This window comes from Ranitomeya variabilis, chromosome 6 (genome assembly GCF_051348905.1).
Source record: "Ranitomeya variabilis isolate aRanVar5 chromosome 6, aRanVar5.hap1, whole genome shotgun sequence".
Taxonomy (NCBI): Eukaryota; Metazoa; Chordata; class Amphibia; order Anura; family Dendrobatidae; genus Ranitomeya; species Ranitomeya variabilis.
Window position 1 is genome coordinate 64,294,676 of NC_135237.1, and position 22,094 is coordinate 64,316,769.

The following is a 22,094-nucleotide window of genomic DNA, read 5'->3' on the forward strand; positions in this document are numbered from 1 at the left end:
AGTGCTCCATATAGTATAATGGTCCCACATAGGGCTCCGTACAGTATAATGGTCCCACATAGTGCTCCATACAGTATAATGGCCCCACATAGTGCTCCATACAGTATAACACCCCAAAAAGTAATCTATGCTGTATAATGGTCCCACATAGTACTCCATACAGTATGATAGTACAGAAAGACAAAAAAGACATGCAAAAATGCAGGGATCAACAAGGAAATTTAACACATTTTATTTATCCAAAGTTTTTTAACCACACAAATCACAATTAAAAACATTTAAAACCCACACAACACACCGAGAATACCTCCAAAAAATACAATATGGGGAGAAGTTAAAGAACATGGGTCTTGGTCTATCACATTACCTCATTAACAGTATAGTAAATGTTCAAGCCTATAGAGGATTGGTACCCAATATAGATACAGAAAGTGCAACGTGCAGTGACTGTAGCAGCTTATGAGGATAGGACTAAATAACCTAAACGCAACTAGAGCAATTAGTGTCACAAAAATAATGATCGAAGCATCATAGCTAAGGTAATCACAATTGGGACAATTTTCCTTTCCCAACACTGCAGCAATTGGTCTCCTCACTCCCAAGACATTCACATTCCGCCATAAAAAGAAGGGATGCTACACAATGGTAGATATGGTGCTGTTCTAAATCTTTAGATATATTACTGTCATCAGTTTCTAAGTTAGTTAATTTTTTCAAAAGAAATGGAAAAATGTCCAACTTTTAACTTACGATCTGTGTTCTTTGTCATGTTGTGAATAAAATAATGCTATAAGAGATTCACCAATTACTGCATTCTTGTTTACTTTACACAGCATCTCACCATTTTTGGAGTAGGGGTTATATTTGGGGTTTCTTCCATCTCTTTCCTGGTGGCAAACGTCGAGGGACAGGACATTTAGCCATATTGGATTTAAAATTCATGTGTTTCAGCCAAGATAAATTACTACAAGAGCGACTGGCAGCAGGATATATCTCTTCGCCAGCTGAAAAAAAACATTCTCAGCTGAACCAAGCATTGGTTGATTATGGTGTTAGCTAAATGATAAAGTAATGTAATATGTGGGCAACTTAGGGTAGTATATAGGAAAACATTAAGAGTGAGTTGGATTGGTTAGAGCTTTGACTAAATAGAGAATAGCCACTGTGCTGCTACGTAAGATGTGGCTACATGGACGACTGACGACAAACTATAATGAACTGTGCTGGAGTATTTTCAGTGCAAACAAAATGTACGCATGTTTTGATATAGTTTTCTTTTTTATTTTCTTATAGATGCACTCTTCCCATCAATGTTTTTACCCTCTTAATATATTGCAATCATCATATTATATAGTACTGTGTGCATACAATTGCTTAATTTGCCTTTCGACCCAGATAATTCTTCTCTTTTCTCTGCTCTATGTAGAAACAGGAAGTCTCTTGTCCCTTCCTTTATCATCCCCCTCTTCAACTCCTGACCCAGCTGCTCCCCCCCCCCGCCATAGACTTTGCAGTGACTCATAACTTGTGCAGGGAAAATTGACCTCCTGTTTCTATATAGATGTTAAAAGGATTCAGCTAGTCAGTTTTTAATCACGTGATGTCATAGACTTAATGGAAAAGAGAAGAATTAGCTGGGTAGAGAGGCAAAATTAGCAATTGTAAGTACACAGTGCTATATAATATGGTGATTGCAATATATTAAGAGGATACAAATTTTGATGGAAGGAGAAGTGCTTCTTTAAATAAAGAATGGGCAAAAATAAATAGAAGTGAGATGGCATATGAAAGATGGAAGAATAGCGAAAATGCAAAAAAAAGTGATTTCCTAATGTTTAGAATGAGAGAAAACATAACATTCATCTATATAGAAACCGAATGCTGTTTAGTTGATAAACTTCGGAAGTAGAGACAAGGTAAATGCAGGAAAGAATGGATTTCTCCAATTAAAAATTAATTATATTTCTATAATATTGCCTCTCTTTTTTTACTTCTAGGCTTTCAACAATAAATTCTGAACGCAACAGAGATTATGAATCTGAAGCTAATAAGAATTTTGCCAAATCTTTTCATCAGTATCTTCAGTATCTTGGGATTCTACCACGGCCTGTAGCTCCAAGCTTTTACCCAAGGACAAAGACTGAGAAGACTGTGATTACGGTAATAACCTTAGAAATTAATAATAACCTCTGCAACTCTTGTGCATGATAATAAGATGACTAAGATTGTTATTTAGCTAAATGTGACTTAGAAGAAAACCTTTTACTTCAATCACTTGTAAAGTTTGTGTGGTTGGAGATAAAGAGCATCTATGGTATCATTTTGGGGGCTTCTGTGACTGGCATACTATTGTGGGAGCATTCTGGCTGAAATAATATCTTGGTGGCTGGCAAAGTATTTTAGGGGAAACAGAGGGGTAGTATGGTATTGTGGGGTATCTCTTGTGACATACCATATATACTCGAGTATAAGCCGACCTGAGTGTAAGCCGAGACCCCTAATTTTGCCACATAAAACTGGGAAAACTTAATGACTCGAGTATAAGCCTAGGGTGGAAAATGCAGCAGCTACCGGTAAATGTCAAAAATAAAAATAGGTACCAATAAAAGTAAAATTAATTGAGACATCAGTAGTTTAAGTGTTTTTGAATATCCATATTGAATCAGGAGCCCCATATAATGCTCCATACAGTTCATGATGGGCCCCATAAGATGCTCAATACAAAATACGCCCCATATAATGCTCCATACAGTTCATGATGGGCCTCATAAGATGCTCCATATTAAAATATGCCCCATATAATGCTGCACAAATGTTAGTTATGACCCCATAAGATGCTCCATACATACATTTGCCCCATACAATGCTGCACAAATGCTAATTATGGCCCCATAAGATGCTCCATAGAGACATTTGCCCCATATGCTGTTGCTGCGATTAAAAAAAAATCACATACTCACCTCTCGTCGCTCAGGCCCCCGGCACTTGCTATTGTCACCTTTCCCCATTCCACCACCGGGCACCGCTGCGTCTTCTGCACTGACGTTCAGGCAGAGGGCGGTGCGCACACTAATCGTGTCATCAAGCCCTCTGACCTGAGCATCACTGCAGAGGACTCGGAAGACGGAGCGGCAATGGAACGCGGGCAGGTGAATATCGTGCAATGCCCCCGTTATACTCACCTGCTCCTGGCGCGGTCCCTGCATGTCCCTGGTTCTCCGGGCGCCGGCAGCTTCTTCCTGTGTTGAGCGGTCACATGGTACCGCTCATCACAGTAATGAATATGCGGCTCCACCCCTATGGGAGTGGAGTCGGGTCCATATTCATTACTGTAATGAGCGGTACCATGTGACTGCTCAATGTTGGAAGAAGCTGCCGGCGCCCAGAGAACCAGGGACATGCAGGGACCGCGCCAGGAGCAGGTGAGTATGATTAGACAGCTGCCACTCCCCCTCCCCTGCCGACCCCTGGAAATGACTCGAGTATAAGCCGAGGGGAAATGTCAGCCTAAGGGTAAGTTCACACAGGACTTTTTTGCTGCTTTTTTTATGCTAATTTAGGTGCGTTATTTTGGTGCGTATTTGGTCTGTTTTTTGGGTACGTTCACACAGGACTTTTTTGCTGCAGATTTTTGCTGCAGTTTTTTGCTGCAGATTTTTGCTGCAGTTTTTTTTTATGCCAATTTTCAGCTGCTAGGACACCTCACAATGGCTCTTCACACCTCACAATGGCTCTTCACACCTTACTACCAGGAACTCCCTCACAATAGATCACAATCAGGACACCTCACAATGGCTCTTCACACCTCACAATGGCTCACAATGGCTCTTCACACCTCACTAACCACACCCCTAAGCTCTTGGCTGTGAGATCCCTTCCTGCTGGCCATGATTTTCTGCACAAAAAACGCAGCAAATAATGCTACATGCGTTTTTTCAGCATTTTTGCAGCGTTTTTTTCATCACCCATTCAAGTCAATGGGTGAAAAAACGCTGCAAAAACGCAGCAAAAACGCTGAAAGAAGTGACATGCCCTATGTCCAAAAAAAGCAGCAAAGCAGAAAATACTGATCAAACAAAAAACCAACGTGTGTGCATGAGATTTCTGAAATCTCATAGGCTTTAATGGTACTGTAAAAAGCAGCTGAAAATTAGCATAAAAAAAAGCAGCAAAAAAAAGCAGCAAAAAAGTCCTGTGTGAACGTACCCTTAGGCTGGGTTCACATTACGTTAGTGGCATCCGTTAGACGGACTACGTTACACCGCGGCATAACGCGGTGTAACGTAGTCTGTTTAACGTCGCCATTGACTCCAGTGTTGGACGCATCACTAGCGCACGCCCATTGTGGGATGTGCCGTCATTGAGTGACGGACCCTGAGACACGGGCTGCAGCGTTTCCGGGTCCTTCACTGCTAGCGCAGATAGAGCATCTGCTAGCTCTATCTGTGCTAGCGTGCTGCCATACCGACACTTGCGTTTACAGCAGCCCGTTACCGTATGTGTTGAATGGGCTGCTGTAAACGCAATGTGAACCTAGCCTAAAAAAATGGGCTGAAATTCTCAGCTTATACTGGAGTATATACGGTACTTTGGGACTAACATTCTAGTTTAGGGGTATCAGTAACAGTATGCTGTTACGAGGCATCAATGACTGCCACCCATTATAGTGGGTGAACTGTAGTAGAAATTCATAAGGCATGTAAGGCTGGCATGCTAAGAACCTCAGAGAATTTCTTTCAGGAACATTGGGTCCAACAATAAGACAATGCAGTGGCGAGACGATACTTTTTTCTTTTTCACGGCATGGGTGCAGGCACTTGGTATTTTGTATTTTTTCGGGTAATTTTTACCTTCCTTTTGAGAGGATGTCAGAGCATTTTTTGTCATACTGTAAATATTTAGTGGATAAAGCAATTATTCAGCAATGGAACTGAATTCGCAGTATATTTTTAAAATGGCTTTTTCCAATGAAGCCCAGCCACAGGAGGATTAAGGCTGTGTGCCCACAATGAGTTTATGATGCTGCATATTTTTCCTGTGTCAAAAATGCAGCTTCTTACAGTTCCAGCAGAAGAGACGGGATTTAGAGAAGTCTCATGCCCCCTGGTTTTTTTTTACGCAGTGACCTTTCGGGGCGTGTTTCAAATCTGCAACATAGTTACATAGTTACATAGTTACATAGTTATTAAGGTTGAAGGAAGACTTTAAGTCCATCTAGTTCAACCCATAGCCTAACATGCCCTAACCTGTTGATCCAGGGGAAGGCAAAAAAAACCCATGTGGTAAGAGTAAGCTCCATCATGGGCAAAAAAATTCCTTCCCGACTCCACATACGGCAATCAAACTAGTTCCCTGGATCAACGCCTTATCAAGGAATCTAGTGTATATACCCTGTAACATTATACTTTTCCAGAAAGGCATCCAGTCCCCTCTTAAATTGAAGCAATGAGTCACTCATTACAACATCATACGGCAGAGAGTTCCATAGTCTCACTGCTCTTACCGTAAAGAATCCGCGTCTGTTATTATGCTTAAACCTTCTTTCCTCCAGACGTAGAGGATGCCCCCTTGTCCCTGTCTCAGGTCTATGATTAAAAAGATCATCAGAAAGGTATTTGTACTGTCCCCTCATATATTTATACATTAACATAAGATCACCCCTTAGCCTTCGTTTTTCCAAACTAAATAGCCCCAAGTGTAATCACCTATCTTGGTATTGCAGACCCCTCAGTCCTCTAATAACCTTGGTCGCTCTTCTCTGCACCCGCTCCAGTTCAGCTATGTCTTTCTTATACACCGGAGACCAGAACTGTGCACAGTATTCTAAGTGTGGTCACACTAGTGACTTGTATAGAGGTAAAATTATGTTCTCCTCATGAGCATCTATGCCTCTTTTAATGCATCCCATTATTTTATTTGCCTTTGTAGCAGCTGCCTGACACTGGCCACTGAATATTAGTTTGTCATCCACCCATACACCCAGGTCTTTTTCATTGACGGTTTTGCCCAGAGTTTTAGAATTAAGCACATAGTTATACATCTTATTACTTCTACCCAAGTGCATGACCTTACATTTATCCCCATTAAAGCGCATTTGCCATTTATCAGCCCAAGCTTCTAGTTTACATAAATCAGCCTGTAATATAAAATTGTCCTCCCCTGTATTGATTACCCTGCAGAGTTTAGTGTCATCTGCAAATATTGAAATTCTACTCTGAATGCCCCCTACAAGGTCATTAATAAATATGTTAAAAAGAAGAGGGCCCAATACTGACCCCTGTGGTACCCCCACTACTAACCGTGACCCAGTCCGAGTGTGCTCCATTAATAACCACCCTTTGTTTCCTATCCCTGAGCCAACTCTCAACCCACTTGCACATATTTTCCCCTATCCCCATTATTCTCATTTTATGTAACAACCTTTTGTGTGGCACCGTATCAAAAGCTTTTGAAAAGTCCATATACACTACATCCACTGGGCTCCCTTGGTCCAGTCCGGAACTTACCTCTTCATAGAAGCTGATCAAATTAGTCTGACATGAACGGTCCCTAGTAAACCCGTGCTGATACTGGGTCATGAGGTTATTCCTCTTCAGATACTCCAGTATAGCATCCCTTAGAATGCCCTCCAGGATTTTACCCACAGTAGAGGTTAAACTTACTGGCCTATAATTTCCGAGTTCAGTTTTTGTCCCCTTTTTGAATATTGGCACCACATTTGCTATACGCCAGTCCTGTGGTACAGACCCTGTTGTTATGGACTCTTTAAAGATTAAAAATAATGGTCTATCAATGACTGTACTTAATTCCTGCAGTACTCGGGGGTGTATCCCATCCGGGCCCGGAGATTTGTCAATTTTTGTGATTTTTAGACGCCGCCGTACTTCCTGCTGGGTTAAGCAGGTAACATTAAATTGGGAATTATTATCACTAATCATTTTGTCTGCCATGGGATTTTCTTTTGTAAATACTGATGAAAAAAAGTCATTTAGCATATTGGCTTTTTCCTCATCCTCATCCACCATTTCACCCAGACTATTTTTAAGGGGGTCAACACTATCATTTTTTAGTTTCTTACTATTTATGTAGTTAAAGAATATTTTGGGGTTATTTTTGCTCTCTCTAGCAATGAGTCTCTCTGTCTCAATCTTTGCTGCCTTGATTTGCTTTTTACATAATTTATTTAAATTTTTGTATTTATTTAATGCCTCCTCACTACCTACTTCCTTTAATTCTCTAAATGCTTTCTTTTTGTCACTTATTGCGCCCCTTACAGCTTTATTTAGCCATATTGGTTTCCTCCTATTTCTAGTATGTTTATTCCCATACGGTATATACTGTGCACAGGTCCTATCCAGGATGCTAATAAATGTCTCCCATTTTCTTTGTGTACTTTTATGTCTCAGGATATTGTCCCAGTTAATTGCACCAAGATCCTCTCTCATCCGTTGGAAATTTGCCCTCCGGAAGTTTAGTGTCCTTGTCACCCCTCTACTACACATCTTATTAAAGGAGACATGAAAACTTATTATTTTGTGATCACTATTCCCCAAGTGACCCCCAACCCTTATATTTGATATGCGGTCTGGCCTGTTGGTTAATATTAGGTCTAGCAGTGCCCCCCTCCTTGTTGGGTCCTGAACCAGTTGTGAAAGGTAATTGTCTCTCATAGTTGTCAAAAACCAATTACCTTTACTGGAACTGCAGGTTTCTGTTCCCCAATCTATTTCAGGGTAGTTGAAGTCCCCCATAATAATGACTTCTCCTTGAGTCACAGCTTCATCTATTTGCTTTGCAAGGATATTCTCCATTGCTTCCATTATTTTTGGAGATTTATAACAAACCCCTATCAGTAATTTATTATTTTTTCCCCCTCCCCTTATCTCCACCCACAGGGACTCTACATTTTCATTAGATTCACCTATATTATCACGCAGGATGGGTTTTAAGGTCGATTTTACAAACAGACACACCCCACCCCCTCGCTTATCTGTACGGTCATTTCTGAAAAGGCTATAGCCCTGCAAGTTAACAGCCCAGTCATGGCTCTCATCCAGCCATGTTTCAGATATCCCCACCATGTCATAATTATGTTCCAACAACATTAGTTCTAATTCGTCCATTTTGTTGGCGAGGCTTCTGGCATTAGTATACATGCACTTGATGTTCCTCTCTGTACCTCTATTCTTTCTTAAATTACTAACTGTTCTAACCCCACCCCCCATGCCTCCGCCACCCCCAACTTCCTTATTTGTGCCCAGGTCTCTATCTGCCCTATCTTCCCCTCCTATAAAATGAATACCCTCCCCCCCAATCCCTAGTTTAAACACTCCTCCAACCTTCTAACCATTTTCTCCCCCAGCACAGCTGCACCTTCCCCATTGAGGTGCAGCCCATCCCTAGCGTAGAGCCTGTAGCCCACTGAGAAGTCGGCCCAGTTCTGCAGGAACCCAAACCCCTCCTTCCTACACCAATTCTTGAGCCACTTATTAACCTCCCTAATCTCCCGTTGCCTCTCTGGCGTGGCACGTGGTACAGGCAGTATTTCAGAAAATACCACGTTGGAGGTCCTTGCTTTCAGCTTGCAGCCTAATTCCCTGAAATCATCTTTAAGGACCTTCCACCTACCTCTAACTTTGTCATTTGTGCCAATGTGCACCATGACCGCTGAGTCCTCACCAGCCCCTCCCAGTAATCTGTCCACCCGATCAGCGATGTGTCGGACTCGAGCGCCAGGTAGGCAGCACACCGTTCGACAATCCCTGTCTTTGTGACAGATTGCCCTATCTGTTCCCCTAATAATTGAGTCCCCCACTACCAGCAACATGTCAATCTCTCTTGCGGGTACTCTGAGTTTTATGTGTAGATTTTCCCCATAGACTTGCATTAGATGTGGAAAAATCAGAGGTAAAAAAACATATATTTGTTTTTAGTGCGTTTAGGGCGGAAACACATAGTAACACATGGAATCAGTGCATGTCTATAGAGGAAAGGTCTAATAGAAAAATGTCACCACTTCTGTATTTATCACCCACTCCTGGTTTTGTCTTACAAAAAACTCACCAAACACACTGTGTGCACGTGGCCTAAGATGACAGCCATGGGACTGTTAGCGGATCCCTGGTTGCCATGACAACCCATTAGCACCCTGCAAATGAGCCACGAAGGCCTATGGGAGCCAGTGAACATGCACAATAAGAATCATGTCAGTGATTGATAGCACCAATTAGATCCCCCTTAAAGGAAAGGTGCCGCATTTTATTTTTTGTATTAAAAATGATTCTTTATATAAACAATTATTTTTAATACAAATTTTCATTTTTTAACTTTAACATTTTTTTTATTATTAATTTTTTTTTCAGCCACTGGGCGCCGCCATTTTGCTTTGCAGGAGTGTAAGTATAGCTGCACGACACTTTCACTCTGCATTTACGGCAGCCCAGGGCATAGAGATCTGCGGTCGGGAGCCGACTCTATACCTACCATTATAAGCTGCTCCCTGCTGTGTCTGGCCACGCCCCCTGAGCCGTCCACAGCACAGCAGAGGCAGGAGACCAGCGCCATCTTCCTGGAGCTCACACTGCATCTGTGAGCTCCAGGCCAGCTTCCCAGGATGATCGTAGGAGCCCTGCAGTCATAGGAGGAGGAGGAGACCATGGACGGGAGGGAGAAGGACTCAGCAGGCAGCCGTGAGTATCAGTGGGGAGGGGGAGAGGGAATCTAATCCTCTCCTTTGTGGTGCTGACTCTGAGCAGTTATCTCCTCCCTTGTGTGTAACTGTGCTGTGTATTTACTCCTCTCCTGTGGGATACTGTCTGCTTAACCATGCATCTAATCCTCTCCTGTGTTATACTAACTGAGCTGTGTATCTAATCCTCTCCTGTGTGATACTGTGCTGAGCCATGCATCTAATCATCTCCTGTGTGATACTAACTGAGCTGTGTACCTAATCCTCTACTGTGTGCTGAGCCATGCATCTAATCCTATACTGTGTGATACTATGCTGAGCCATGCATCTAATCCTATACTGTGTGATACTATGCTGAGCCATGCATCTAATCCTATACTGTGTGATACTTTGCTGAGCTGTTTACCTAATCCTATCCTGTGTGATACTGTGTGCTGAGCCATGCATCTAATCCTATACTGTGTGATACTATGCTGAGCCGTGTATCTAATCCTATCCTGTGTGATACTGTCTGCTGCGCCGTGTATCTAATCCTATCCTGTGTGATACTGTGTGCTGAGCCATGCATCTAATCCTATACTGTGTGATACTATGCTGAGCCGTGTATCTAATCCTATACTGTGTGATACTATGCTGAGCCATGTATCTAATCCTATACTGTGTGATACTATGCTGAGCCATGCATCTAATCCTATACTGTGTGATACTATGCTGAGCCATGCATCTAATCCTATACTGTGTGATACTTTGCTGAGCTGTGTACCTAATCCTATCCTGTGTGATACTGTGTGCTGAGCCATGCATCTAATCCTCTCCTGTGTGATACTAACTGAGCCGTGTATCTAATCCTATCCTGTATGATACTGTCTGCTGCGCCGTGTATCTAATCCTCTCCTGTGTGATACTATGTTGAGCCGTGCATCTAATCCTATACTGTGTGATACTGTGTGCTGAGCCATGCATCTAATCCTATACTGTGTGATACTATGCTGAGCCGTGTATCTAATCCTATCCTGTGTGATACTGTGTTGAGCCATGTATCTAATCCTATACTATGTGATACTGTATGCTGACCTGTGTATCTAATCCTATCCTGTGTGATACTATGTTGAGCTGTATATCTAATCCTATACTGTGTGATACTGTCTGCTGAGCCATGTATCTAATCCTATCCTGTGTGATACTGTCTGCTGCGCCGTGTATCTAATCCTGTGTGATACTGTGTTGAGCCATGCATCTAATCCTATACTGTGTGATACTATGCTGAGCCGTGTATCTAATCCTATCCTGTGTGATACTATGTTGAGCCGTGTATCTAATCCTCTCCTGTGTCATACTGTCTGCTGAGCCGTGTATCTAATCCTATCCTGTGTGATACTATGTTGAGCCGTGTATCTAATCCTATCCTGTATGATACTGTTTGCTGAGCCGTGTATCTAATCCTGTCCTGTGTGATACTGACTGCTGAGCTGTGTATCTAATCCTCTCCTGTGTGATACTGTGCTGAGCCGTGTATCTAATCCTATACTGTGTGATACTGTATGCTGACCTGTGTATCTAATCCTATACTGTGCTGACCTGTGTATCTAATCCTCCTGTGGAATACTGACTGCTGAGCCGTGTATCTAATCTGCTCCTGTGTGATACTGTCTGCTGAGATGTGTATCTAATAATCCTCTCCTCTGTGATACTGACTGCTGAGCTGTGTATCTAATCCTCTCCTGTGTGATACTCTCTGCTGAGCCGTGTATCTTATCCTATCCTGTGTGATACTATTACAGAGCCGTGTATCTAATCCTATCCTGTATGATACTGGCTGCTGAGCCGTGTATCTAATCCTATCCTGTGTGATACTGTCTGGTGAACAGTGTATCTAATCCTCTCCTATGCACTCCTTTCCCCCCTGCATGTCTTTCCCCATTGCACACACAACTCAATGCGTGCGATAACAGGAGCTGTAGGGGTCATGCTGTATTATGGCATTATGTGAGATCTATATGACGGTATTATGTGATCTGTATGGTGGTATTATGCTTGATCAGAATTGTGAGAATTATATGGTGGTATTGTGTGTGATCTATATGGCGGTATTATGTGAGATCTATATGGCGGCATTGTGAGAAGTATGTGGCGGTATTGTGTGATCTATATGGCGGTATGCGAGAACACTGGCGGTATGTGTGATCTATATGGTGGTATTATGTGAACTGTATGACAGTATTGTGTGATCTATTTGATAGTATTGTGTGTGATCTATATGGCGGTATTATGTGTGATCTATATGGCGGTATTATGTGAGAACACTATGGCAGTATTATCTTCAGAAAGCGGACCCATTCTGTGGTGGTTCTGGCTGAGCACCTGCACGCAGGTCTGGGGTAATAGAGGGGGCAGCATGACCTCCAGTTAGGTGCAGTCAGGGCTGGTGAGGCAGCTTTAGAGAGGGGTCTCATTTTTATCGTTACTATATGGCTACATTTCCCCCCAGCGTCACCCCAGACTGCACCTGTCGTCTCACTTTCACACATCGCCAAGACAGGATCTGAGGAGCCCGACGTACCGACGCATGCTGTGAAAGAAATGCCCGACGTGGGCAGCGGAAGCAGTCTTACAACGCTTCCGCTGCCCCATTGTAAGGTCCGGGCAGGAGGGGGCGGAGTTTCGGCCGTGCATGCGCGGTCGAAAATGGTGGGACTCGACAAACAAAAAAAGTTACATGTAACGTTTTTTTGTGGCGGCGGTCGCACGACGGTTGCGACGTGTGGCAATACATCGCAATGCGTCGGTAATGTTAGTCTATGGGGAAAAAACGCATCCTGCAGACAACTTTGCAGGATGCGTTTTTTCTCCTAAACGACGCATTGCGACGTATTGCAAACAACGCTAGTGTGAAAGTAGCCTAAGGCTGCCGTCACACTAGCAGTATTTGGTCAGTATTTTACCTCAGTATTTGTAAGCCAAAACCAGGAGCGGGTGATAACTGCAGAAGTGGTGCAGATGTTTCTATTATACTTTTCTGATTGTTCCACTCCTGGTTTTGGCTACAGATACTGAGGTAAAATACTGACCAAATACTGCTAGTGTGACGGCAGCCTTACTCTGCAGTCACCAACAAAATGGCTGCTCACTGTGTTCCTGAATATCATCCTCATCCCTTAGCAGACACCCAGAAGGGAAGGAGAGGAGACATCACACATGTCAGCAGACTCCGCCCATAATTACTGCAGTGCTGTAATGTGAGCTAGTTGTACACTAGGTTTTTCTGAAATTTCAGCAGCTGCTCCCCCTAGTGTTTAAAAGTGGAAATTCCAAAACTTTTCAAATTATTTTTCATATTTTACTAAATTATAAACAAATGATAATATTTTGTAAGAAAATGTAAACATTAATTCTTTACATTTTTACAATTGCTGTAAAAAAATTTTTTTTGATGGCACCTTCCCTTTAATGGCCGCCAATACGTCTTTTAACTGACCTGAAATATAAGAGAATAGCCTCCCCATACAGGTGACAATCCAGCAGCTGTGGACTGTACAATATACAGTACAGACCAAAAGTTTGGACACACCTTCTCATTTAAACATTTTTCTGTATTTTCATGACTATGAAAGTTGTACATTCACACTGAAGGCATCAAAACTATGAATTAACACATGTGGAATTATATACTTAACAAAAAAGTGTGAAACAACCACCTTATGCTTTGATGACTGCTTTGCACGCTCTTGCCATTCTCTTGATGAGCTTCAAGAGGTAGTCACTAGAGATGCTTTGCACTTGTTGGCCCTTTTGCCTTCACTCTGCGGTCCAGCTCACCCCAAACCATCTCGATTGGGTTCAGGTCTGGTGACTGTGGAGACCAGGTCATCTGGCGTAGCACCCCATCACTCTCCTTCTTGGTAAAATAGCCCTTACACAGCCTGGAGGTGTGTTTGGGGGTCATTGTCCTATTGAAAAATAAATGATGGTCCAACTAAACGCAAACCGGGTGGAATAGCATGCCGCTGCAAGATGCTGTGGTAGCCATGCTGGTTCAGTTCATGCTGGTTCAATTTTGAATAAATCCCCAACAGTGTCACCAGCAAAGCACCCCCACACCATCACACCTCCTCCTCCATGCTTCACGGTGGGAACCAAGCATGTAGAGTCCATCCGTTCACCTTTTCTGCATCGCACAAAGACACGGTGGTTGGAACCAAAGATCTCAAATTTGGACTCATCAGACAAAAGCACAGATTTCCACTGGTCTAATGTCCATTCCTTGTGTTCTTTAGCCCAAACAAGTCTCTTCTGCTTGTTGCCTGTCCTTAGCAGTGGTTTCCTAGCAGCTATTTTACCATGAAGGCCTGCTGCACAAAGTCTCCTCTTAACAGTTGTTGTAGAGATGTGTCTGCTGCTAGAACTCTGTGTGGCATTGACCTGGTCTCTAATCCGAGCTGCTGTTAACCTGCGATTTCTGAGGCTGGTGACTCAGATAAACTTACCCTCAGAAGCAGAGGTGACTCTTGGTCTTCCTTTCCTGGGGCGGTCCTCATGTGAGCCAGTTTCTTTATAGCGTTTGATGGTTTTTGCCACTGCACTTGGGGACATTTTCAAAGTTTTCCCAATTTTTCAAACCGACTGACCTTCACTTTTTAAAGTAATGATGGCCACTCGTTTTTCTTTACTTAGCTGCTTTTTTCTTGCCATAATACAAATTCTAACAGTCTATTCAGTAGGACTATCAGCTGTGTATCCACCAGACTTCTGCACAACACAACTGATGGTCTCAACACCATTTATAAGGCAAGAAATCCCACTTATTATACCTGACAGTGCACACCTGTGAAAACCATTCTCGGTGACTACCTCTTGAAGCTCATCAAGAGAATGCTAAGAGTGTGCAAAGCAGTCATCAAAGCAAAAGGTGGCTACTTTGAAGAACCTAGAATATAAGACATAATTTCAGTTGTTTCACACTTTTTTGTTAAGTATATAATTCCACATGTGTTAATTCAGTGTGAATGTACAATTTTCATAGTCATGAAAATACAGAAAAATCTTGAAATGAGGTGTGTCCAAACTTTTGGTCTGTACTGTAGCTGACAACTTGCTGCATCAGCCACGATCAGTGTGTGCACCGTCTAAATCTGTTTAACCCCTTAGATGCTGCTGTCAATAGTGACTATCATATAAATGGTTAACAGAGTGCAGGGGCTTCCTCTTTATCCCAATTGGTGCCCTCAGATCATGATTGTGTGGTCCTCTTGTTTGCGATGGCAATTCTTGACCAAATAGCCTGACGGCTGTTGTAACCTGTTCAGACGTTAGCGACATTTAGGTGGTAATAATACACATTTTCATTTCTGTCATGCCACTTTGCATTAATTCCTGAAAATCACCTGAAGGGTTAACAAACTACCTGACAGAAGTTTTCAATATGTCAGGAGATGCTGTTTTTTAAAATGGTGTAAATTTTCAGGGTTTCCCAATATATGAGACCCCTAAAGTCACTTCAAACATGGATAGGCCCCTAAAAAAAATACATTTTGTAAATTTCCTTGAAAAAATGAAAAATTACTGCTACATTTTTAAACCTCCTAAAATGCTAACAAAATAAAATAACATTTTACAAATGGAGCTGATGTAAAGCCGACATGTGGGAAATGTTATTTATTAATGTTTTGCTGTGGTATGACTATCTGGATTAAAAGGATAATCATTCAAAGTTTGAACATTTCTAATTTTTTAACATTTTTCTCAAATTTCTGATTTTTTTTTATAAACACAAAACATTTCGACCTAAATTTACCATTATCATAAAGTACAATTTCAAAATCACTGGGATTTGTTGAAGCGTTCCAGATTTATTACCACATAAAGTGACACTGGTTAGATTTCAAAAATTTGGCTCCGTCACTAAGGGGTTAAATTTTGTTTGTGTCACTATTTTCTGAGACCCGTATAGTTTTGTGCATGTTATCTGACATTTTTTATTGATACCACTTTAAGTTTCATATGACGTTTTGATTGTTTTTTGTTGAATTTTGAGAGGAATTGCACGAGCTGAAGACAACAAATCTTGTGTTTCAATTCTCTATCCTGTTTCTTCGTTCATTATACTGTATTGTGTAAATATTTTTAAAATTAATTAGTCCAGGCAATCATTCACTCGACTTTACAATCTACTTTTCATGGTGATTTAAAACTTTATATTTTGGGGATTTTTGTGTTTTTCTATTTTTTATTGTTCCTGTTTTTTACATTTTTAATTAGTCCCCTTAGGGAACTTCCCCTTGCGATTGCTTGATCATCTGCAATACATAAGTATTGCAGTGTATTGTGAAAAAGACAATCTCTTATGAAACCAATCCATATCTCACATTGTGGACATGGCGGTTTTCATGCAACCAATCGGTACCCCATGATTGTGTCGCGTGGGATGCTGGTTAGCCAACAGAATGAAGACTTTTAAATGTCACTGTCATGTTTGACAGTGACATTTATGAGCTTAAACTGCTGCGATCAGATCACATCAGTTACTGTTGGGTGCTGGCTATATAACACAGCTAGTACCCATGCTGCAGGAAGTGGGTTTTATACGGCAATAGTGCACTTCCACCATATATTTAAGGGGTTAAATCAGGTTGTTGTGTTACATGTAGTTTTTAAATACAGCTCTGGCAAAAAATAAGAGACCACCACATCAAAACCCTGTCATGGGCAGCCCAATCTCCAGACCTGAACCCCATTGAAAACCTCTGGAATGTAATCAAGAGGATGATGGATAGTCACAAGCCATCAAACAAAGAACTGATTACATTTTTGCACCAGGAGCAGTGTGAAAGACTGGTGGAAAGCTTGCCAAGAAGCATGAAAGCTGTGATTAAAAATCATGGTTATTCCACAAAATATTGATTTCTGAACTCTTCCTGAGTTAAAACATTAGTATTGTTGCTTCTAAATGATTATGAACTTGTTTTCTTTGCATTATTTGAGGTCTGAAAGCACTGTTTTTTTTTGTTTTTTTTTGTAATTTTGACCATTTCTCCTTTTCAGAAAAAAGTACAACATTTATTGCTTGGAACTTCGAAGACATGTTGTCAGAAGTTTATAGAACAAATTAACTAAAAAATATACCTATAAAGAGAAAAATCAGACAAACTGAACATTTTGCAGTGGTCTGTTAATTTTTGCCAGAGCTGTATTTTTGGCATTTTTTTTTCCTATCACGATCTTTATAAAAAAAATTAATAATAATCTTGCATTTTTCAAAATGGCCAGTTTCTTTGTTTTTCAGATAGAGTTTTCAGCAGGCTCCTTACCAGCAATGACATTTCCCCACGCTCATTTAATGTTTCAATACTAAATATAGGGTCTGTTCATTGCAGCTAATGTACATGTGTTATTTCCTGAAACAACGATCACTTACAGCTGATTGTACCCATGAATAATGACTAGAGTACATTTTTATATAGAAGAAATTGTATCCTTGGACCAAAATTTTCTGAAAGGGTACAACCCCTTAAAAAATAAGATTTCACTTAAATGTTTGTGCATTGTTTTCCCTACAGACACTTGTATATGAATATGTTTTAGTTTTGTGCTGAATCTTTGCTGGGTAAAACAGTTAAAAAAATAGTCCGAAGGTCAAATCCAATGCTATAAAGTGATAACTAATACATGCGTCTTTTAAGGTCAACAATTCACACTAATAACTGTTATGTTTTTATGATGGTTAAGTTGTATTTTTACCGAATGAGAAAATCTTCGAAAAAGCACAAAATTTAGCTAAAATGACGACTGCTCATAATAAGACTTAATTAGAAGAAGACAACTGACTTGCTAGGACACCAATGTTAGCATTTTATTTTTTTCAACAGAAATCTAAAACAATATTAAATGATGAACATGTATAAAATAGAACAAAGCACTAAATTATAATTGTTAATAGTATTGTGGGTATGATAATTAGACTTTATAGTACTATAATCATATATTTTAAGGATGATGATAAATACCTGGAAATTTAGTACATTTATAGAGCACGGAAATGAAAATCATAGATAGATAATTGTAAAACTCCTGCATTCTAGCCTCAACAGCACTGTTTTTTCGATTAGTAAATATTCTGTATGATGAGACAATCCAAAATGTAACATTATTAAATCAAGTAATAAGTGACAATCTGCTCGTAGAGAGCGGTGGCGTCGCGTTATTTTATATTGGTTCATTGCAACAATTTCTTAAAGTACGGTATATTTTTAAATGAACTGGCAATGATCTAGAACATAGTTACATTATTCATAGGGCTGAAAAAAAGACATGTGCAATGGGTTCAACCAAGGGATAAGAAAGGACATGGGCCAACTTTAGAATCTTGTTTTCTTCTCTTGATACAAAGGAAGGTGATATAACCATAAGAGATTAGCCAATCTGCCCTAAAAGGAAAAAAATGTCCCTCCAGTTATTAAATTACATTTGGACTGGATATTAGATGGATAAATCCATTTTGTTTTGAGGTATATATAACAAATTTATTAACTTATTTTAGCTATTTCTAGAGGGGTAATTTAAAAAAATGCAAAACACAACATAACTGCCACTATTTTATCCTTTTTTACAACATTTTGCTCCATTCTACATATGCCATAAGTAACATGTTACCTGTTACATAATATGGGCTCACAAGGTAAGGTGGATCCTCTAAGCTTAATGTCCGGGTGGAACACGGGCATTGGTGTTGCAGGCAGAGGTGTCCTGGAAGCACGTTTAGTGGAAGCCGCAGACAGACAGGTGAAGTCCTGGAGACCACTGACAGTTAACAGATTTACTGGAAGTCGCAGACAGACAAGTGAAGTCTTGAAGATTACTGATAGAAGCTGTACAAAACAACTAAAAGATGTACCGTATTTTGCGGACTATAAGACGCACCGGACCATAAGGCGCACCCCAAATTTGGGGTGAAAATTGCAGAAAAAAAGATTTTTTATAAGATGGGGGTCCGTCTTATTGTCCAAATTTACAGTATCTTACCTGAGGGCTGGCGGTGGCAGAGCAGGGTCACAAGAGGCATGGTGTCGGCAGAGGTGGGGTGATGCGGTACGGCGTGCACCTGAGCAGGGTCCCTTCCTGCTTAGGTGGGCGACGCCACGGCCTGGTGTCCATGGGAGGGTTGCAGCAGTGGTTACCTGCACAGATGCTGGGATGAGGAGGAGCAGTGAGAGGTATGGCGTGAGAGGGGTCCCTTTCCCCGGTGAGGTGATGCAGCAGCCCGGTAATGCAGCAGAGCCGGGTGAATCATGTTGTTACCGGTGGTGGCGGCCATCTTCCTGAGGCTGCGCGTGCGCAAATGGAGCGCTCTGCTGCCCGGGGCTTCAGGAAAATGGCCGCGGGTTGCCGCGCGTTCGCAGATGGGGATCGCGGCGGCCATTTTCCTGAAGCCGAGTTCGCATCTCGGAAAGCCCAACGTGGAGCACAAGAAAGCCGAGATGTCCGCAGTGTGGGAAGCAATTCATGGATCCGGGTCACATGCATAATATTACCTTTATCCTTTAAGTCTGTATAATAGTTTTTTGAGAAAAAAATATATTATTGTATTTCTATATTAAAAGGGCGTTATTCTTTTTATTTTTTAGTTGATGAAACCATATATGAGGGCTTGTTTATTGCGGGATGAGTTTATATATATAAATTATGATATGCATATAATTTAGAAGAAAACTGTATTATTTTAAGGGGATAGAAATAAAAAAGCAGATATCTATTGCTATTTTGCAGGATTTATTAGGTGATAATATATACAGTATGTGTCATTTTTTAACACTATTACACAGAAACTTTTTTTCTGTAAAAATTGTTTTGTTTTTTTTTTTGTTTTTTTTTTTGTCCTTTGCACGTTTTAATAAACTAAATTAAATTGGAAAATTGCCTAACTTTTTATTACACAAGAAATACTTTTATTTGCTGAAAACAGAGTACCCCTTTAATTTGTAGTAGTTGACAGGTATGCACTTGGTAAATCAATTGCAAGACACCACCGCCTAAAGCAAGGCTTCTCTCACAGAAGTGTTTTCTTTTGCTTTGAAGCCTTTGATGTAAGGACCTTTACATGTATTTTATGTGTGCTGAAATGAAATTTTTAGAAGTTTCATAAACAAAGTTCTTTAATTTAGGAGATTGCCATTTTTTAATGTTATTCTACTCTTAGGAAATCAAGTTCCTTACAAATAAACAAATGCTTCTTCAGGGATCCAGGAACAAAATTGTTAATTAAAGATTATTTGCAGCGACACCAATTGGCTTTTATTTATTTCTGCCGCTTTATTTATCTTACATAATTGAGAGTTTGCCTTCATTATTTCTCTGTGATAGGAATGTTGACAATTATTTTGCTCGTATTGTTTTCGTTTTTTTATTCCTTGCCTTCCGCTGGAGAACATTAAACTTTCTTGACTGATTATTTCAGAATTCAAAAGGAAAACCTGCCTTGTTATTTGCTCCATCCTCCAATCGAAAAGTTCCTGACTTACCTTCAAATGTCCTACCGAAGCCTCTAATTGAGAAGCCTCTGCAAGAGTCAGAAGCCGATCTTGAAAAAAAGACTTTACTGGCAGCTTTAAAAACCTACCTGGCTCAAAAGTCCGTGTCCCAGAATCCTGACAATCTCAATCTGAATGGAAAAACAACCTTTTCATCCTTATATTCCAATAAATATCGTCCACCACAACTTAGTCAACTTGATGGAGGGCTTCCTAAAGATGATGAAATGGATAGTTACCAGATGAAATCTTTTCTTCCGAGAGCAAGAGCTCGTGTTCTGTCAAGGCCAAATCTTGGAGCACTGATTTATAAATCTACTTCTCGCAAGGAAGACCCAAAGGACCCGCTGAGTGTTGTGGATGGTAATCCATGCTTATTTTCAGACATTTGTTTAACTTGTATGTAGAACACTGGGAAACTTTTAATAGAATAGAAACTTTATTCTTTACAACCATTGTTTTTCCTTTTATTGACATGCATAGCTTGATTTTGTTTTGAAAATTCTGAATTAATTTTGGTACTTGATCTGGATTGTTACCGATATATCTATAATAATGATCTTTTATCTCTTAATTAGTTATTGAAGCTGTTGGTGATCATTGTTCATGCTTTTGTTTCTTTTCTAGATAATTTAGTTTTTCTGTTATAGAAACAGAACTATCTATCTAAAAATGATCTGAATCTACCTATGATCTATCTATCTATCTATCTATCTATCTATCTATCTATCTATCTATCTATCTATCGAATGAAAAATTTAATTGCAGCACTAAAAAATGACAATTTGAGTACAGAGCCCCCCAGGCAGAGACCAAGCCTTAAGTAGATATTAACCCCTTCATGACCTTGGGATTTTTCGTTTTTCCGTGTTCGTTTTTCACTCCCCTCCTTCCCAGAGCCATAACTTTTTTATTTTTCCGTTAATTTGGCCATGTGAGGGCTTATTTTTGGGCGGGACGAGTTGTACTTTTGGACGACATCATTGGTTTTACCATGTCGTGTACTAGAAAACGGGAAAAAAATTCCAAGTGCGGTGAAATTGCAAAAAAAGTGCAATCCCACGCTTGTTTTTTGCTTGGCTTTTTTGCTAGGTTCACTAAATGCTAAAACTGACGTGCCATTATGATTCTCCAGGTCACTACGAGTTCATAGACACCTAACATGACTAGGTTATTTTTTACCTAAGTGGTGAAAAAAAATTCCAAACTTTGCTAAAAAAATTGTGCCATATTCCAATACTCGTAGTGTCTCCATTTTTCATGATCTGGAGTCGATTGAGGGCTTATTTTTTGCGTGCCGAGCTGGCGTTTTTAATGATTCCAATTCAGTGCAGATACGTTCTTTTGATCGCCCGTTATTGCATTTTAATGCAATGTCGCGGCGACCAAAAAAACGTAATTCTGGCGTTTCGATTTTTTTTCTCGTTATGCCGTTTAGCGATCAGGTTAATGCTTTTTTTTAATTGATAGATCGGGCTATTCTGAACGTGGCGATACCAAATATGTGTAGGTTTGATTTTTTTTAATTAATTTATTTTGATTGGGGCGAAAGCGGGGTGATTTAAACTTTTATATTTTTTTCATTTTTTTCACATTTTTTTTTACTTTTTTTTTTAACTTTTGCCATGCTTCAATAGCCTCCATGGGAGGCTAGAAGCAGGCACAACCCGATCGCCTCTGCTACATAGCAGCGATCTGCTGTTCGCTGCTATGTAGTAGAAAATCAGGTGCGCTGTGACCATAGAGGTCTCAAGGACCTCTATGGTTACAATGGAGAAGCATCGCCGACCTCCGATCATGTGATGGGGGTCGGCGATGCGCTCATATCCGGCCGCCCGGCCGGATGCGGTAGTTAAATGCAGCTGTCTGCGTTTGACAGCGGCATT

At 40.6% G+C, this 22,094-nt stretch overlaps 1 protein-coding gene across 1 annotated transcript in view; it reads left to right on the forward strand.

Moving 5' to 3' along the window:
- PTPRN2 (protein tyrosine phosphatase receptor type N2) overlaps positions 1-22,094 on the forward strand; it is a 1,208,901-nt gene that overhangs the window by 354,063 nt on the left and 832,744 nt on the right. The window contains exons 5-6 of the mRNA XM_077268574.1: positions 1,998-2,160; positions 20,136-20,571. Coding sequence (XP_077124689.1) covers positions 1,998-2,160; positions 20,136-20,571 — 599 coding nt within the window. The remainder of the gene's footprint in view (positions 1-1,997; positions 2,161-20,135; positions 20,572-22,094) is intronic.